This window comes from Mobula birostris, chromosome 16 (assembly GCF_030028105.1).
Source record: "Mobula birostris isolate sMobBir1 chromosome 16, sMobBir1.hap1, whole genome shotgun sequence".
Lineage (NCBI taxonomy): Eukaryota > Metazoa > Chordata > Chondrichthyes > Myliobatiformes > Myliobatidae > Mobula > Mobula birostris.
The window spans coordinates 2799003-2817387 of record NC_092385.1 but is presented as its reverse complement, the minus strand read 5'-3'; the positions used below and the strand labels follow the sequence as shown (position 1 = coordinate 2817387).

The window sequence follows — 18385 nt, the reverse complement described above, 5'->3', positions numbered from 1 at the left end:
ATCACAGACCCCCACCATCTCGGCTGTGCTCTGCTGTCAGGCAGGCAATACACCTCGTTCCACACTGCCATAAGCCTCACCCCTCCGTGTACCCGTACCCAAACTGAACACAATATTCCAAGTGTGGTCTACCCAGAGCTGCAACACTACCTCGCAGTTCTTGAACTCAGTCTCCCAACTAATAAAGGACAACATGCCATTTGCCTTAACAACCTTATAAACGAATGTCAACTGTGAGCCATTTATGGACATGGACCTCAAGATCCCTCTGTTCACGCGCACTATGCACTGAAACTCCTGGGTTCCTCTGCACGCCAGTGACAATGGACTTGAACATAAAACTCCATCACCTTCCTGCTCCCGTTGACACTACTGCCCACTGAGTAACACCCTCTCTGGCTGGGGTACTGCATCGCCTTCAACTGCCGAGTGCCTTCCACCTGGCTACAGCAACACCGAGGACAGGGACCAGCGTACCCGCTATTTTTTACATCTGCGTGGACCAACATTTATAGGACTTATGGATCAGTGCATGAATAGGAGGGGTTCAGAGGGATATGGGACTAGCTGGGACAGCATTAGCACGTTGGGCCACAGGGCTTGTTTTCTTGCTGCACTAGTCTGTGATTGATATCTCTCTATTCCCTGCACATTCACCTCATCTAACAGCCTCCTAAACATCACTAGCATTCTAACTGGGTGCATCACCATCTGGTATGGAGGGGCCACCGCACAGGATTGGGAAAAGCCGCAGAAAGCTGCAAACTCAGCCAGTTCCACCATGGGCACTGGCCTCCCCAGCATCGAGGGCATCTTCAAAAGGCCATGCCTCAAAATGGCCGCATCCATCACTAAGGACCCCCATCACCGCGACATACCCTCCTCTCACTGTTACCATCAAGGAGGAAGTACAGGAGCCTGAAGACACACACTCAGCAATTCAGGAACAGCTTCTTCACCTCCGCAATCAGATTTCTGAATGGTCCATGAAAACTTCCTCACTACTTTTCTTCCTTTCTTTTTGAACTACTTAATTTTTAATATACATCTTTATTATTGTAAATTACAGTTTATCATTATGTGGTGCATTGTACTGCTGCCACAAAACAACAAATGTCATAACATATGAATGCCTGTGATATTAAACCCGATTCTGATTACCCTATCTGCTTCCATCACCAGCTCTGGCCTATTCCAGACACCCTTCACAAAGCTGCCTGCACTTTTCCTTTCAACTCTCCCCCATCCCCAGATGCGTCTATCTATTATCGGACATTTCTACTCTGCGAGAAAGATTCTGACTATATACTGACCGTCGCCGAGAGCTGCTCCTCGTACAATAGTTCTAGAATGTTCCCCGCCTTGGTCTGGTACGCACCCAGCATGTTGGTCTCCTGACGAGCCACAATGGTCACCTTCAGGGAGAGATCGCACATCAGCCACTGGAAGGCAAGGCCAGTCCCCGGCCCGCGAGCCTCACCCACCCGGGCACAGAGCAGAAATCAGTGGGTTCTGTGACAGGATCAGGCTCTGGGGACGTTCGACAGAGAGCAGCATGGACAAAGGACGAAGGCAGGGATAACTACCAGGCAGAGGAAGGCTGCAACAGTGAAGGATCCCCAATCATCTTGCATTCCCCACGGCACTGGACCATGACCCCGATTTGTCAAGGACTGTGATGGCTACCCTGTGCATCAGCCTTCGCATGTTAAACAAAGTCACACAGAGGGTGTCCTCCATTAACAGAATTTACCCTAACATCCCGGTTTGACAAGCTGCTTTCTATAGATGTGTGGTGCAGAGTATATCAACTGGTTGCCTCATGGACTGGTATGGAAACACTACTGCCCTTGAACAGAAAAGCCTACAAAAAGTGGTGGAGAAATCCCAGTCCATCACGGGTTAAAGCCCTTCCCACCATTGAGCACATCCACGTGAAGTGTTGTTGCAGGAAAGCAGCATCCATCATCAGGGAGCCCCACCACCCAGGACGTGCTCTCTTCTCACTGCTGCCATCAGGAAGAAAGTACAGGAGCCTCAGGACTCACACCACCATGATCAGGAACAGTTACTACCCCTCAACCATCCGGCTCTTGGACCAGTGAGAACTTCACTCACCCCAACACTGAACTGCTCCCAAAACCCAAGGACTCACTTTCAGGTTCCTAATATTTATTGCCTATTTTTTATTATTTCTTTGTATTTACTGTGAATACCTGCAAGAAAACGAACCTCAGGATTGTAAATGGTGGCACATTTACTTTGAACAACGGATTAACTGCAGTGGTGATCAGCCAGTGACAAAGGGAGGCAGGATTGAGAGAATACGTGGATTACAGATCAGCCTCTTCAGCCATCTGAGGACCAACCATTAGAGAACATCAGACTCAGCACGAGTGACGACTTACCACATCCGGACGTCCAAGGAAGGACCACTGACCGCTCAGCCCTGCGTAATAGAAGGACACACGCACGTCCCCAACCTGGGAAGAGAAAGCAGAGGTGACCACTTGAGGATGTTACTGGAAGTCGAGGAAGTCTTAACAGAGGTGTTCCATCAAACACAACCTCTCGCCCCCATTGGGAACCACCCATGGACAAAGGATTAGACAGAGAAGGGAGAATCAAGCCCCTTGCTCTGACTGTGTCCAGTCTCTCCCTCCCAACACACCCAGACACACAGATGTAGGCATGAATCAGGCACACCATGACTGCACAGGACAAACCTCATCCCGTCAGTACACAGGGACAGATCCCTGACCAATGCTCCCCAACCCTGTGCAAACCGCTCCCCCCCCCCCCACTCCGCTTTACAGGACAAGTCACCCAGCCTGCTAAACAAACCTCTCCATCTGTAGGTGGTGAATCTGTGCAATTCGTTGCACCAGGCGGCTGAGGAGGCTAAGTCATTGGGTACAAAGCAGAGGATGATAGGTTCTTGATTAATCAGGATGTCTAAGGTTACAGAAAGAGGGAAAATAAGTCAGCCCTGATGGAATGCTGGACCAGGCTCGATGGGCCAAATGGCATAATTCTGCTATGGCTTATGGCCATTCTGCCCTTCGAATGTGCTCGAACACTCTGCTGCCACTTTTGGGAACTGCTTGAACTCTATCTACCAGTCCTCCACGAGCAGTGGTGCTGTCTCAGCAGATTTAAAGCAGGATGTTAGTATTCTCGTTTAGAAAGCATTTTAACTGTAGGGTGGGAAGTGGTGGTTGTCCGTTTTATCTCACAATGACAGAAGACTTGTGCAGGGGACTTTTCAGCGTGGTAAAGTCTTGGTTATTTGCAGTAGATGACCGTGGCTTCTGCCTTGCTCTCCACGGACTGTCGCAGTACCGCCTCCCTGGCCACTGGATCTCACTGTAGTTCTCGTGCATCCAGACCACAGGAGCTGACTTTCCATGCTGGGATGGGCATGTCCCTACATCACCGGGGTACAAGGCCTGCTGGCTGCACTCACGGGGTTTACTCCGACTGTCGAAGCGGTGTACTGAAATCAGTGTGCTGAGGCGTAACCACTGTCGCATTCAAACAGCTACTTACCACGTTCAGAAATACAGATTAACTGAGGGAAGGGTCCGAGTCACATAGTGCCAAAACAGGATATTTGGCCCAACTCATCCACGCCAACCGAGATGACCGCTCGAGCCTGCACTTGGCCCATATCCCTCTCAACCTTTCCTATCCATGTACCTGAACCTGCCAAATGTCTTTTCAATGTTGTCATTGCACTTGCCTCAACCTCTTCCTCTGACCGCTCCTTGCACACCCTCTGGGTGAAAAATCTGCCCTCAGGTCCCCTTTTAAATCCTTCCCCCTCTCACCTTAAAGATGTATCCTCTAGTTATAGATTTCCCTACTCTGGGGACGTGGCCAAGTGGTTAAGGCGTTCGTCTAGTGATCTGAAGGTTGCTAGTTCGAGCCTCAGCTGTGGCAGTGTGTTTGTGCCCTTGAGCAAGGCACTTAACCACATTGCTCTACTGTCTGTGTGAGGAATGGCGCCCCACACAGACTTCCAATCTGCGCCTTGTAAGGTATGAAAATGCCTGAGGCAGGCCTCTCATGGTCTGAGTCGACATTCCCCTCCTACCCCGGGGAAAAACAATGAGATCAGAACTTATAAACCTCACCCCTCAGCCTCCTTTACTCCAGGAAAACAGTCCCAGTTTGTCCAGTCTTTCCTCATAATTGAGGCCCTCTGGCCGCAGCAACATCCTTTGTGAATTGTTCCAGCTCCCAGTGTGTAAGAATGAACGACTGTTTACCTCTGGGCTCCTGGGGCTGCTGCTATGGTAGAAGTAATCATCCAGCACAATGATGTCGGCATGGGGCAGCTCAAACTTGGACAATGGAATCCTCTTAAAGGCCTGGACTTTCTCAATTAGTCCTGAGGTGAAAAGAGAAGAGGAGACTCAGGGAGAAGCTCATGCAACCACTCAGAACCAGCAGCTAATCTTTGAACAGCACAAGCCCTTCCGCTGGCCTTTACAAACATTCTAAGTATATTTATTATCTAAGTCTTTAAGCAGTATACAATCCTGAGATTCATCTTCCCCAAGACAGCCACGAAGCGAAGAAACACCATGGAACTCATTCAAAGAAAAACATCAAACACTCATTGCGCATAAAAAAGAACAAATCATGCGAACGGCAAAAAACAAGCAAATAACACACCGAATATTAAACATCAAACCGCAGAGTTCTTGCAACGGTCTAGTTCAGTTTAGTTCAGATTAACCTAATCCAACATCAGTCCAAGCCTTCTCTCCCACATAACCCTCTGAACTTCTATCATCCACATGCCTAACTAAAAGGTTCTTAAATGTCCATAAAGTATCTGCCTCTACCACAGTGGTGAGTACTCTCCACTGTGTAAAAAACACTTACCTCTGACAGCCCCCTACATATTCCTCCACACGTTAAAACTATGCCCCCTTGTACTAACCATTTCCACCCTGCGAAATGTCTCTGTCTGTCTGCTCTGTCTCTGCCTTTTATCATCTAGTACTCCTCTATCAAGTCACCTTTCATTCTCCTTCGCTCCACAGAGAAAAGCCCGAGCTCACTCAAGCTTTCCTGACAGGGCACGCTCTCTAATCCAGGCAGCACCCTGGCGGTGAGCAGATCGTCTGGGTGGGTCAGAACAACTGTGCAGGGGTGAAAGGGAGCCCTTGTAAGAGGCAGAGTAGAAGGTTAAAAGATCAGCGTTACATGAGACATGTACACTGAAACATACAGTGAAATGTGTCGACCGGCACAGCCTGAGGATGTGCTGGGGCGGGCTGCAAGTATCAGTATGCTTCAAAACCAGTAAACAGTGAATTATTCCAGTTACTCTTGTAATGCTTCAAAACCAGTAAACAGTGAACTATTCCAGTTACTCTTGTAATGCTTCAAAACCAGTAAACAGTGAACTATTCCAGTTACTCTTGTAATGCTTCAAAACCAGTAAACAGTGAACTATTCCAGTTACTCTTGTAATGCTTCAAAACCAGTAAACAGTGAACTATTCCAGTTACTCTTGTAATGCTTCAAAACCAGTAAACAGTGAACTATTCCAGTTACTCTTGTAATGCTTCAAAACCAGTAAACAGTGAAATATCCCAGTTACTCTTGTAATGCTTCAAAACCAGTAAACAGTGAACTATTCCAGTTACTCTTGTAATGCTTCAAAACCAGTAAATAGTGAACTATTCCAGTTACTCTTGTAATGCTTCAAAACCAGTAAACAGTGAAATATCCCAGTTACTCTTGTAATGCTTCAAAACCAGTAAACAGTGAACAATTCCAGTTACTCTTGTAATGCTTCAAAACCAGTATACAGTGAACTATTCCAGTTACTCTTGTAATGCTGTCCAAAACCAGTAAACAGTGAAATATCCCAGTTACTCTTGTAATGCTTCAAAACCAGTAAACAGTGAACTATTCCAGTTGCTCTTGTAATGCTGTTGCAAAGGAACAAAATGTAAAGATTAGTCGTGTACAGTCTAGGGTTCTGCTTGAAGAGTTTCTCAAGCACTTCCCACTACATTGTGTGCTGATGGTGCGTTGTACAAGGATGTATCTGGTACACTAGACACAGAGGAAGGTACAGTATGTCTCTGTTGTATATATTATAAAATCAGAAGACATAGGAGCAGAATGAGGCCGTTCAGCCCATCGAGTCTGCTCTACCATTCCATCATGGCTGATTTATTATCCCTCTCAACTCCATTCTCCTGCTTTCACCCTGTAACCTTTGACCACCATTTTGAATCAAGAAGCTATCAATCTTCTCTTTAAATATACCCAATGACTTGGCCACCACAGCCGTCTGTGGCAATGAATTCCAGATTCACCACCCTCTGGCTAAAGAAATTCCTCCTCATCTCTGTTCGAAGTCCCTCGATTCTGAGGTTGTGCCCTCTGGTCCTAGATTCCCCCCACTATAGGAAACATCCTCTCCACATTCACTCTATCTGTGTCCTCTGGTCCTAGACTCCCCCACTATAGGAAACATCCTCTCCACATTCACTCTATCTGTGTCCTCTGGTCCTAGACTCCCCCACTATCGGAAACATCCTCTCCACATCCACTCTGTGTCCTCTGGTCCTAGACTCCCCCACTATAGGAAACATCCTCTCCACATCCACTCTATCTGTGTCCTCTGGTCCTAGATTCCCCCCACTATAGGAAACATCCTCTCCACATTCACTCTATCTGTGTCCTCTGGTCCTAGACTCCCCCACTATAGGAAACATCCTCTCCACATCCACTCTATCTGTGTCCTCTGGTCCTAGATTCCCCTGCTATAGGAAACATCCTCTCCACATCCACTCTATATATGCCTTTCAATATTCAATAGGTTTCAATGAGATCTCCCCTCATTCTTCTGAACTCTACGAAGTACAGGCCCAGAGCTATCAAGTGCTCTTCATGCATTAACCCTTTCATTCACGCAAACCTCCTCTGGTGGCTCTTCAACACACATCTCTTCTTAGATCTGACCAGTGCCTTATAAAGCCTCAGCATTACATTCTTGCTTTTACTGTATATTCTAATCCTCCCAAAATAAATAAGTAAACTTCTCCTCATCTGTTTTAAAGGAGGGTCTTTCTTTTCAGAGGCTGTGCTCTCTGGTCACTAGGTGGTTTCCTCCGGGAGCTCTGGTTTCCTCCCATGGGTTAGAGTTAGTAAGTCGTTACACTGACGTGTTACGTTGACGTTCCAGGCTGCCCCCACCGCGATCCTCGCTGATTTGATTTGCCTTAAACAACACCATTTAAAGATGAACCCCAATGAAGCCAATCTTCCTCTCACAGAGTCTGCAAGTTTCTGAAGTTCAGAGAGGTTGAGATATTGCTAAACATATAACATAATATACGTATATAAACTCATAGCTAATCACATGCAAGTGAATCACGAAGAAAGTCTGGCAGTGCCTCTACTCCTTAGGAAATTGCAGGGTGTAGATCAGCCAGGGTGGGGTAGATTTGAAGGACCCGACAGGCTACTCCCGCTCTCTAGTTTCTTGTGTTACCCTTCCCAACCCCTGCACACCGGGTTGCATCCTGATCTCATTCCATTCCCAAGAGTTCACACCCCTTCGCATTATTCCCCCAAACCAGAGACATGCTCACCTTTAGAGAGGTGGAAGTTTCCCAGGTCAACAGACGGAGCCACCACCGTGAATGATTCAACAGCCATGGAACTGCAGGAGAAGAAAGTGGTTAGTGGTGGGCAGTGATTCCACAATGGCCAACAAAAACCCGCATTTATAAAGCCCCTTTAATTCAATGAATAACAGCAGGGGGGGATCAGAGCAGTGCCATCAATCCCACTGGATTCAGAGTGAACAAGCAAACATAATTGTCTTGGTGGAAGGAACCAGAGGGTGTGATTGGAAGGCTGGGATTCAGAGTGAAGCACTGTGACCAGTGGTCTGCCACAGGGATCAGTGCTGTGACCCCGTTCTGTTGTTTGACATCAAAAATGTTTCATATGAGAATTAAGAGGCACAGAGCAAAGGCAGGAACTTCCACCCACAATATAGTCTTATCACATGTGTCCATGGTATCTATCCCTCACACACTGCCTGTCCATGTATCCACAGTCTCTATCCTTCACACACTGACTGTCCATGTATCCACAGTCTCTATCCCTCACACACTGACTGTCCATGTATCCACAGTCTCTATCCCTCACACACTGCCTGTCCATGTATCCACAGTCTCTATCCCTCACACACTGACTGTCCATGTGTCCACGGTCTCTGTCCCTCACACACTGACTGTCCATGTGTCCACGGTCTCTGTCCTTCACACACTGACTGTCCATGTGTCCACGGTCTCTATCCCTCACACACTGCCTGTCCATGTATCCACAGTCTCTATCCCTCACACACTGACTGTCCATGTATCCACAGTCTCTATCCCTCACACACTGACTGTCCATGTGTCCATGGTCTCTATCCCTCACACACTGACTGTCCATGTGCCCACGGTCTATATCCCTCACACACTGACTGTCCATGTATCGTCTCAATCCCTCACACACCAACTGTCCATGTGTCCACGGTCTCTATCCCTCACACACTGACTGTCCATGTGTCCACGGTCTCTATCCCTCACACACTGACTGTCCATGTGTCCACGGTCTATATCCCTCACACACTGACTGTCCACGGTCTATATCCCTCACACACTGCCTGTCCATGTGTCCACGGTCTATATCCCTCACACACTGACTGTCCACGGTCTCTATCCCTCACACACTGACTGTCCATGTGTCCATGGTCTCTATCCCTCACACACAGACTATCCATGGTCTATATCCCTCACACACTGACTATCCATGGTCTACATCCCTCACACACTGACTGTCTATGTGTCCACGGTCTCTATCTCTCACACACTGCCTGTCCATGTATTGTCTATATCCCTCACACACTGCCTGTCCATGTGTCCACGGTCTATATCCCTCACACACTGACTGTCCATGGTCTATATCCCTCACACACTGACTGTCCACGGTCTCTATCCCTCACACACTGACTGTCCATTTGTCCTCGGTCTATATCCCTCACACACTGACTGTCCATGTGTCCATGGTCTATATCCCTCACACACTGACTGTCCATGTGTCCATGGTCTATATTCCTCACACACTGACAGTCCATGTGTCCATGGTCTATATCCCTCACATACTGACTGTCCACAGTCTATATCCCTCACACACTGACTGTCCACGGTCTATATCCCTCACACACTGACTGTCCACGGTCTCTATCCCTCACACACTGACTGTCCATTTGTCCTCGGTCTATATCCCTCACACACTGACTGTCCATGTGTCCATGGTCTATATTCCTCACACACTGACAGTCCATGTGTCCATGGTCTATATCCCTCACATACTGACTGTCCACAGTCTATATCCCTCACACACTGACTGTCCACGGTCTATATCCCTCACACACTGACTGTCCACGGTCTCTATCCCTCACACACTGACTGTCCATTTGTCCTCGGTCTATATCCCTCACACACTGACTGTCCATGTGTCCACGGTCTATATCCCTCACACACTGACTGTCCATGTGTCCACGGTCTATATCCCTCACACACTGACTGTCCATGTGTCCACGGTCTATATCCCTCACACACTGACTGTCCATGTGTCCACGGTCTATATCCCTCACACACTGACTGTCCATGTGTCCACGGTCTATATCCCTCACACACTGACTGTCCATGTGTCCACGGTCTATATCCCTCACACACTGACTGTCCACGGTCTATATCCCTCACACACTGACTGTCCATGTGTCTAACAACCTGTTCTTGCACAGATCCGTATCTTCCATGGGGGCAGTATTAGGCAATTCAACCCATCGAGTCTGCTCCGACATTCCATCATAGCTGATTTATTGTCCCTCAACTCCTTTCTCCTGCCTTCTCCCCATAACCTTTGATGCCCTGACTATTCAATAACCTATCAACGTCCATTTTAAATATACCTAATGACTTGGCCTCCATAACCGTCTGGCTCCCTGGCGTCCCCTGGTGTTATTCTGTGGAATGAATTCCAAGTCATTGACATAATGTGAAGTGGGCCCAATACGTTATATTTCATCTTTTCTCTCCTTATAGCTTTTCTATAGTTGCTGTGTATTGGTTTTTAAAAGCTAACCATTTCTCATCACTAATTCTTATCCTATTTCTTATCACTATTTTTTGCTGTATTATATGCCCTGTCTTTTGCCTTTCTGCTGTCTTTGACTTCCCTGGTCAGCTACAGTTGCATCATTCTTCCTTTAGAATACTTCATCTTTAGGATGTATCTATCCTGTGCCTTCCGAATTGTTCTCAGAAACTCTAGCCGTTGCTGCTCTGCCGTTGGCCCTGCTAGTGTCCCCTTTAAATCAACTTTGGCCAGCTCTCCTCCATGCCTCTGTAATTCCCCTTACTCCATTATAATACTGACATATCTGACTTTAGCTTCTCCTTCTCAAATTGCAGGTTGAATTCTATCTTATTATGATCACTGCCTTCAAAGGGTACTTTTACCTTAAGCTCCCTATGAAATCTGGTTTATTACACAACACCCCATCCAGATTAGCTGATCCCCCAGTGGGCTCAACCACGAGTTGCTCTAAACAGCCATCTCATAGACATTCTAAAATTCCCCCTTTTGAGATCCAGCAACAACTAATTTTGCCAATCGACTGCATTTTGAAATTTCCCATGACTATTGTAACATTGCCCTTATAACATGCTTTTTCTATCTCCTATTATAATTCATTGCCCACATCCTCGCTACTGTTCGGAAGCCTGTATATGACTCCTATCAGGGTCTTTTTACCCTTGCAGTTTCTTAACCCTACCCACAAGGATTCTACATCTTCTGATCCTATGTCACCTCTTTCTAATGATTTGATTTCATTTTTTTAACCAACAGAGCCACCCCAACCCCTCTGCCTACCGGCCTGTCTTTTCAATAGAACATGTGTCCTTGGACGTTAAGTTCCCAGCTATAACCTTCTTTCAGCCATGACTTAGTGATACCCACAATGTCATACCTGTCAATCTGTAACTGTACTACAGATCACCTACCGCCTATTCAAGTGTCTCACAACTTCTTGCACATTGACTCCATCGCGCACCCCCATTCCCTGCCTGCCCTCTCCTTTACACTTGTTTACAGTAAATGACATTAAACCATCTTGAACCTTGATAAAACTCTATCTGCCAGTTCTCTGTCCACGGTGAGTAGTCTGCCTAAAGTTACAACAGGAATATGAACCAACTGAGGAAGAGGCAAGGGAATGGCTAAAGGAACTTAACTCAGACAACTGATGTCAGATCAAGACTAGGGGTATAGATAGGGTAAATAATGCAAGCTGGCTTTTTCTACTGACATTAGTCCCATTCACCTTCAGAGGTTATGGGTTAAGGGTAGAAGGTGAAAATTTTAAGGGGAACATGAGGTGAAACTTCTTCACTCAGAGGGTCATGAGGGTGTGGAATGAGCTGCCAGAGCAAGTGGTGCACGAGCTCAATTTCAACCTGCAACAGAAGTTTGGATAGGTATATAGATGGGAGGAGTATGGAAAACAATGGTTGATGGGAGTAGGCAGTTTAAATGGTTCAGCACAGACTAGATGGGCTGAAGAACCTGTTTCTGTGCTGTACTTTTCTATGACTTGCAAAGTGACAAACGAGAGATCCTCCCCTCTCTTTGCCCTAGTCTCTCCCTCCCCTATCGTGCCTCTCTTTGCCCTGCTCTCCCCTCCCCCCCGCTTCGAGTGCAAGTACCCAATTCCTTCAAAGTGGAACACAGGTAGATGAGGTGGCAAAGAAGGTCTGTGAGACACTGACCTTCATCTGCCGTGGCACAGAGTGTAAAAGTTGGGATATCATGGTACAGTTGCACAAAACATTGATTGAGTTTTGTGCTTTTGGTATTCAGAACTTCTCTATTTGAAATGAAGGAGGATGAGTGGTGACTTGTTAAAGGTGTACAAGATGATAAGCAGCATAAATTGAGTAGCCAGCCAGAGATCTTATTCCCCAGGGTGGAAATGGCTAATACAAGAGGGTATAATTTTAAGGTGATTGGAGAAAAGTATAGTGGTGAGGGGGTTGTCAGAGATAGTTTTTTTATATACACACAGAGAGTGATGGGCGTGTGGAACGTGCTGCCAGGGGTGGTTGTAGAGACAGTTACATTTTTAGCAAACTGATGAAGGCCGTGCCACTGTGTTTGGTCTATTGCCGTTCTTGTTTGTCCTGGCTCTGTTCGTGTCTCTGTGTACACATGATATGCAAGCCACTATTGTCTACGATTGTCAAACACTACTGAATATTCGAGCCTCCGTCGTGGACTTATTCACTCGGGATTCCAGACAATGAGGCTTCCACCGCTCTCTATTCTCCCAACTACCTGAAGGTATATGTGCTCAGCCCTGCGGCTACCACCGTAGGAAACGAGCTAGAAGGTGGGGTAAGTGTGCAGGCGCCTCGGTTAAGCTGAGGAATCTTGCCAGCTCTCGCTCGGCACTGGTCTATCTTTTGCAGCTTGACGATGTTGGACCCAGTCGGCCATGTCACTCCATTCCTCAGCGCTCCCTCAAGACCAGGTATGCCTCTCTCCGACCGATTATCCCAGACACAGACCTGGACGCCAGACCACTGCCCTGCGGGCTGCCCGCCAGGCCATTTGTGAAGCCCGGAGTAGTCTTTCGTAACCTCCGCCCTCTGCTGAGGGAGCCATTGTCAGATTATACTGCTATCCCAGTCAAAGTGGCTCTGATCAACGCGAGATCCTTATCCAATAAGACTTTTATTCTCAATGACTTTTTCACTGCCCAGGGATTGGATTTCTTCCTGGTGACGGAAACCTGGTTAAACACTGGTGAGCTCGCTCCACTTGTTGAACTCTGTCCAGATGACTGTAACTTTTTTAGCGCGCCTAGACCCTCCAGACGCGGAGAGGGTCTAGCCACTGTGCTTAAGAAACATTTTAATTGCCGTCTACTGAACTCTGATTATTTCCCCAGCTTCGAGGTACAATTAATTAAAGTGGGCCTGGTCAATCCCCTCTTAATTGCTCTTGTGTATCGTCCACCAAAAGTACATAAAGATTTTCTCACTCAATTTGCGGACTTCCTCTCAAATACTATGCCCAACTTTGATCCAGTTCTGATTTTTGGTGACTTTAATATTCATGTTTGCTGTCCCGCTAAGCCTCTCGTAAATGATTTTATGCATCTGCTTGAGTCTTTTAATCTTGCTTTGCTTATCACCGGACCAACTCACATGCTAGGCCATACACTCGACCTAGTCTTATCGTCTGGTTTTCCGATCTGCAATGCGGTAATAATTGATGCCTGTCTGTCGGATCATAGTGCTGTTATGTTTGATGCTTCTCTGCTTTCTTCCCCTACTTTCTTCCCCTACTAATTTTCATCTTCCTGTATGTTATTCTCGCTATATTAACTCTTCGACTGCCAATAAGTTCTCTGAGGCTCTCATAGCTGCTCCCAACACTTGCACTATTGAGGCTTCTCCCCATCTCAGCACTGAGGAACTTACTTCCTTATTTAATACCACCTGCTCTTCTATTCTGAATACTGTTGCTCCTCTTAAATTCAAAAAGCCTAAGCCTAAAGGTCTGCCTTGGCTTAATGATACCACCAGAGCCCTGAGGAGGATATCCGAACGAAAGTGGAAGCGTGATAAGCTTCAAATTTCCTTTGAAATTCTGAGATACAATCTTCACAAATATCAGGATGCAGTTAAGGCTGCGAGAGCAAACTACTTTCCTGACCTAATTTCTAACAACTCTCATAATCCCAAGGTCTTATTCAGTACCATAAATTCTGTCATTTGTCCCGCCCCCAGTATTAGTTTGGATGTGTCCCCTGCTAAATGCGAGAAATTTTTAAAATTCTTCATTAGCAAAGTTGAAGACATTAGAATGAACATTTCCCTCCTACTCGTGACCTAACTGTCTCACTGGTCTGTTAATCTAAACTGGATTGTTTCCAACCCATCACGCTACCGTCCCTTACAAAGATTGTGTCCACCACGAAACCTGAAACCTGCCCCCTTGACATTGTCCCCACTGCCCTCCTGAAGGATGTCTTTGACGTAGCCGGTCCCAGCATCCTCTCTAAAATCAACAGCTCCCTGTCCACTGGTACTGCTCCAACCTGCTTCAAGCGTGCCGTGGTCCAGCCCCTCCTGAAAAAAAAACAACTTAGACCCTACCTTACCTAATAACTACAGACCTATTTCTAAACTTCCATTCCTGTCTAAGGTTCTCGAAAAGGTTATTCTCAGTCAATTGCTGCCCTACTTACACCAAAACAACATCTTGGAAAGATTTCAATCAAGTTTTAAGGCTTATCATAGCACAGAGTCTACCCTGCTGAAAGTGTACAATGCTCTCCTCCTCTCTACCGATTCAGGTGACTCTACCATCCTAATTCTTCTTGACAGTGCAGCGTTTGATACTGTGGATCATGCCATTGTAATAGACTGTCTCCAATACAGGGTTGGTGTTGATGGCACTGTCTTGAACTGGTTTATATCCTACCTCAAAAATAGAAGCTTCTCAGTCAACATAAGCAAATTTTCCTCTTCTCCAGCTAGTCTCTCCCGCAGGGTCCCACAAGGTTCCATCCTAGGTCCCATTCTTTTCTCTATATACATGCTTCCCCTCTGCCAAATCATTCAAAAGTACAACATTTCTTTCCACTGTTATGCTGATGACACACAGCTTTATCTCCCCTTGAAACCAAACAACCAGTCAAATCTAGTCAGCCTCATGAACTGCCTTGAGGACATAAAGTGTTGGATTAAGCCTCAGTTCTACCTGTCGCCCTGGCGACGAAGGATGGGTCTGGCCCCACTCCTGTGCAACGCCCCAGTCAGCTGGTCGTTGCTGCCATATTTGTCCTTCGTAGAAAAGTTCTTCCAGGAGAATGCCTTTGACCACAGGGCCATCAGGCAGTGGTCGGCATGTAATGTCCTGCAGGCACTGCAGGAGAAGGTTGTGATGGACACAGTGGGGTGGTTCCCTGAGCAGACTGTCCATTTCATCTGGCAAAATGTCTTATCGCCAGACCTCACCAACAGGCACCAGGACCTCGCCTGGCTGGCAGTGAGAGGGTCCCTCCCTGTCAGATCCCCACTGTACGCTCAGAACATCGTCTCCGCACCCCACTGCCCACGGGAGGACTGCAGTGAGGAGGAGTCTGTGACCCACCTCTTTGCACACTGCCAGTTTGCAAAGAGGGTGTGGAGGAGGATGGACGGGCTAGTGTCACGTTTCATCCCCAGCAGCTGCGTAACAGAGGACTCTCTGATCTACGGGCTGTTCCCGGGGACGCACACGGAGACCAACATCCGGTGCTGCTGGCAGATCATCAACTCGGTGAAAGATGCTCCTTGGTCGGCTCAAAACTTGATGATCTACCAGCACATGGAGATGTCCGTGGGAGAATGCTGCCGACCGGCACATTCTCGGCTGCAGGAGTACGTGCTGAGGGACGCACTGAAACTCGGTGCAGCCACCGCAAGGGCCTGGTGGGGAAGGACCACAGTATAGAGTTCTTCACCCGCGGGAGTGGGAGGGGTCGGGTGGCAGGCAGTATACCCCTCAACAATGATGTGGTAAGGTGAACAACTGGAGTGCCACGTGGGTGGCCAAAAGTATGGATATCTAGAGACGATAAGGGAAACGTATGTAAAGGATTGAGAGTCATTGAATGGTTTATTGTATATAATTTTATTTTTGAATAAAGTATATTTTGAAAAAAAAAATGTAAGTGTTGGATGGCACAAATCTTCCTACAGCTGAATGAAGGCAGGTCTGAAGTTGTCCTGTTTGGCCCCCCTGACTCCATCAAAGTGATTACCAACAGTCTTGGTAACCTGTCCATCCTTGTCAAACCCCATGTTAAATCCCTTGGTGTGATATTTGATTCCACCTTTAAGCTTGACAAGTAAGTTAATGCAGTAGTAAAAGCCAGTGTTTTCCAGCTTCCTACTATTGCCAAAATCAAGCAGTTTCTCTCTTTCAAAGATCTTGAGAAAGTCATCCACGCCCTTATATCCTCCCGCTTGTACTACTCCAACTCCCTGTATACTGGGATTAGTCAGTTGTCCCTGTCCCGCCTGAAACTGGTCCAGAACGCCGCAGCCAGGCTCCTGACAGGTGCACGGAAGAGGGACCATATTACTCCTTTCCTGGCCTCCCTCCACTGGCTGCCAGTACAGTTTAGAATTGATTTTAAGATTCTCCTGTTTGTTTACAAAGCCCTAAGTGGGCTGCCCCCCCCCCCATATCACAGACCTTCTAACCCCGTATTCTACTTTCAGGTCCCTCAGGTCGGCTGACTTGGGGCTCCTGGCTGTCCCGTGATCTAATCTTATGTTCAGGGGTGACTGCGCCTTTGCTATTGTAGCCCCCAGACTGTGGAACAGCATTCCCCTCCCTATCAGATCTGCCCCCTCCATCAACTCTTTTAAATCCAGGCTCAAAAGTTACCTTTATTTACTAGCGTTTGAATCTTCCTGATGTGACTGATTTTTGGCTTGTGCCTAGGCCCTTGTGTTGTTTATTTTGTGTCTATAAGCTGTGTGCCTTGTTGTTTATATCTGTGTTTCTTGTATTTGTGATTTTAGCTACCTGTTATGGTTTGTACAGCACTTTGGTCAACATGGGTTGTTTTTAAATGTGCTTTAAAAATAAATTTGTCTTGACTACATTAAGGAGATTGAAGAGGTTCTTCGATAGGCACATGAATGATAGAAGAATGGAGGGCAGTGTGAGAGGGAAGGGTTGGTTTAAAGGTCAGAACAACATTGTGGGCCGAATGGCCTGTACCGTGCTGAACTATGTTCACTCAATGTACCTTTCATCGTGTGGCATCCTTACCTCGGATTTTTGTGTCCAATTTCCTGATCAAAGTTCCTACTGTTGACAACCTCGGATCTCCACTCAGTACCTAAAGAACAAGACGGTCAGAAAATAGAGCCCGCAGCCATCCAATCCCTGTTCAATAAATCATGGACATTATCCTAAACTAAACCCGTATCCCTCTCCACGCTACGGGCAGGAAAAGCGCCTAGTGCCTTGGATCCCGCATGTTCCCCGATGACGCTCACCAGTCTTTACAGATGCACCAGAGAAAACATCGTATCTGGATGCATCATGGCTTGGTACGGGAACTGCTCTGCCCAAGACCACAAGAGATTGCAGAGTTGTGAACTATATTGAAAACAGCCTCCCTTCCATGGACTCTACACCTCCCACTGCCTTAGGAAAGCAGCCAACATAATCAAAGACACCAGCCCTCCCGGACATTGTCTCAAGAGACACAAAACCTAGTAAAATGCTTGTGTACGTGACATTATGAGAGGCACAGGTAGCGTAGACAGCTAGAATCTTTACTCCAGGCTAGTAATACCAAACACTACGGGGTATGCTTTTAAGGTTGGGAAGGTGGGGCAGAGGGGAATTTAAAGGCAAGGCGAGGGGCAAGTTTACTTAGAGTCATAGAAAAATACAGCATAGAAACAGGCCCTTCAGCCCATCTAGTCTGTGACAAACCATTCAAACTGACTACTCACATCAACGTGCACCGGGACCATAGCCCTCCATATCCCTAAGGTCCATGTAGCTATCCGAATTCCTCTTGAACATTGAAATCGAGCTCGCATGCACCACTTGTGCTGACAGCTCATTCCACATTCACCCTCTGAGTGAAGAAATCTCCTCTCATGTGCCTCTTAAACTTTTCACCTTTCACCCTTAACCCATGACCTCTAGCTGTCACTCCACCCAATCAGTGAAAAAAGTCTGCTTGCATTTACCCTATCTATAACCCTCATAATTTTATAAACCTGTATGATAAAAAAAAAGTCAATAATCAAGAAATGGAAAGAATATGGCACGGCTGTAAATCTGCCTACAGTAGGCGGACTTCAAAAACTGAGTGACGGAGGAAGAAGGGGACTAGTGAGGGAGGCCACCAAGAGACCTATGACAACTCTGGAGGAGTTACAAGCTTCAGTGGCTGAGATGGGAGAGACTGTGCAGACTACAACTGTTGCCCAGATGCTTCACCAGTCACAGCTTTAATGGGAGAGTGGCAAAGAGAAAGCCACTGTTGAAAAAACTCACAATATAACTCTGCAAGAGTTTGCCAGAAGGCACGTGGGAGACTCTGAAGTCAGCTGGAAGAAGGTTCTATGGTCTGATGAAACCAAAATTGAGCTTTTTGGCTATCAGACTAAATGCTATGCTTGCTGTAAGCCAAACACCGCACATCATCAAAAACACACCATCCCTACCCTGAAGCATGGGGGTAGCTGCATCATGCTGTGGG

The 18385-nt window shown here is 46.9% G+C and overlaps 1 protein-coding gene across 1 annotated transcript in view; it reads right to left on the bottom strand.

The window, feature by feature from the left end:
- Nucleotides 1–18385, bottom strand: part of LOC140210937 (transmembrane protein 43) — a 33212-nt gene that overhangs the window by 4484 nt on the left and 10343 nt on the right. Inside the window, exons 5-9 of the mRNA XM_072280215.1 lie at nucleotides 16933–17002; nucleotides 7626–7696; nucleotides 4272–4393; nucleotides 2409–2483; nucleotides 1314–1415 (exon numbers count right to left, since the gene is read on the bottom strand). Of these exons, the coding sequence (XP_072136316.1) occupies nucleotides 1314–1415; nucleotides 2409–2483; nucleotides 4272–4393; nucleotides 7626–7696; nucleotides 16933–17002 (440 nt within the window). The remainder of the gene's footprint in view (nucleotides 1–1313; nucleotides 1416–2408; nucleotides 2484–4271; nucleotides 4394–7625; nucleotides 7697–16932; nucleotides 17003–18385) is intronic.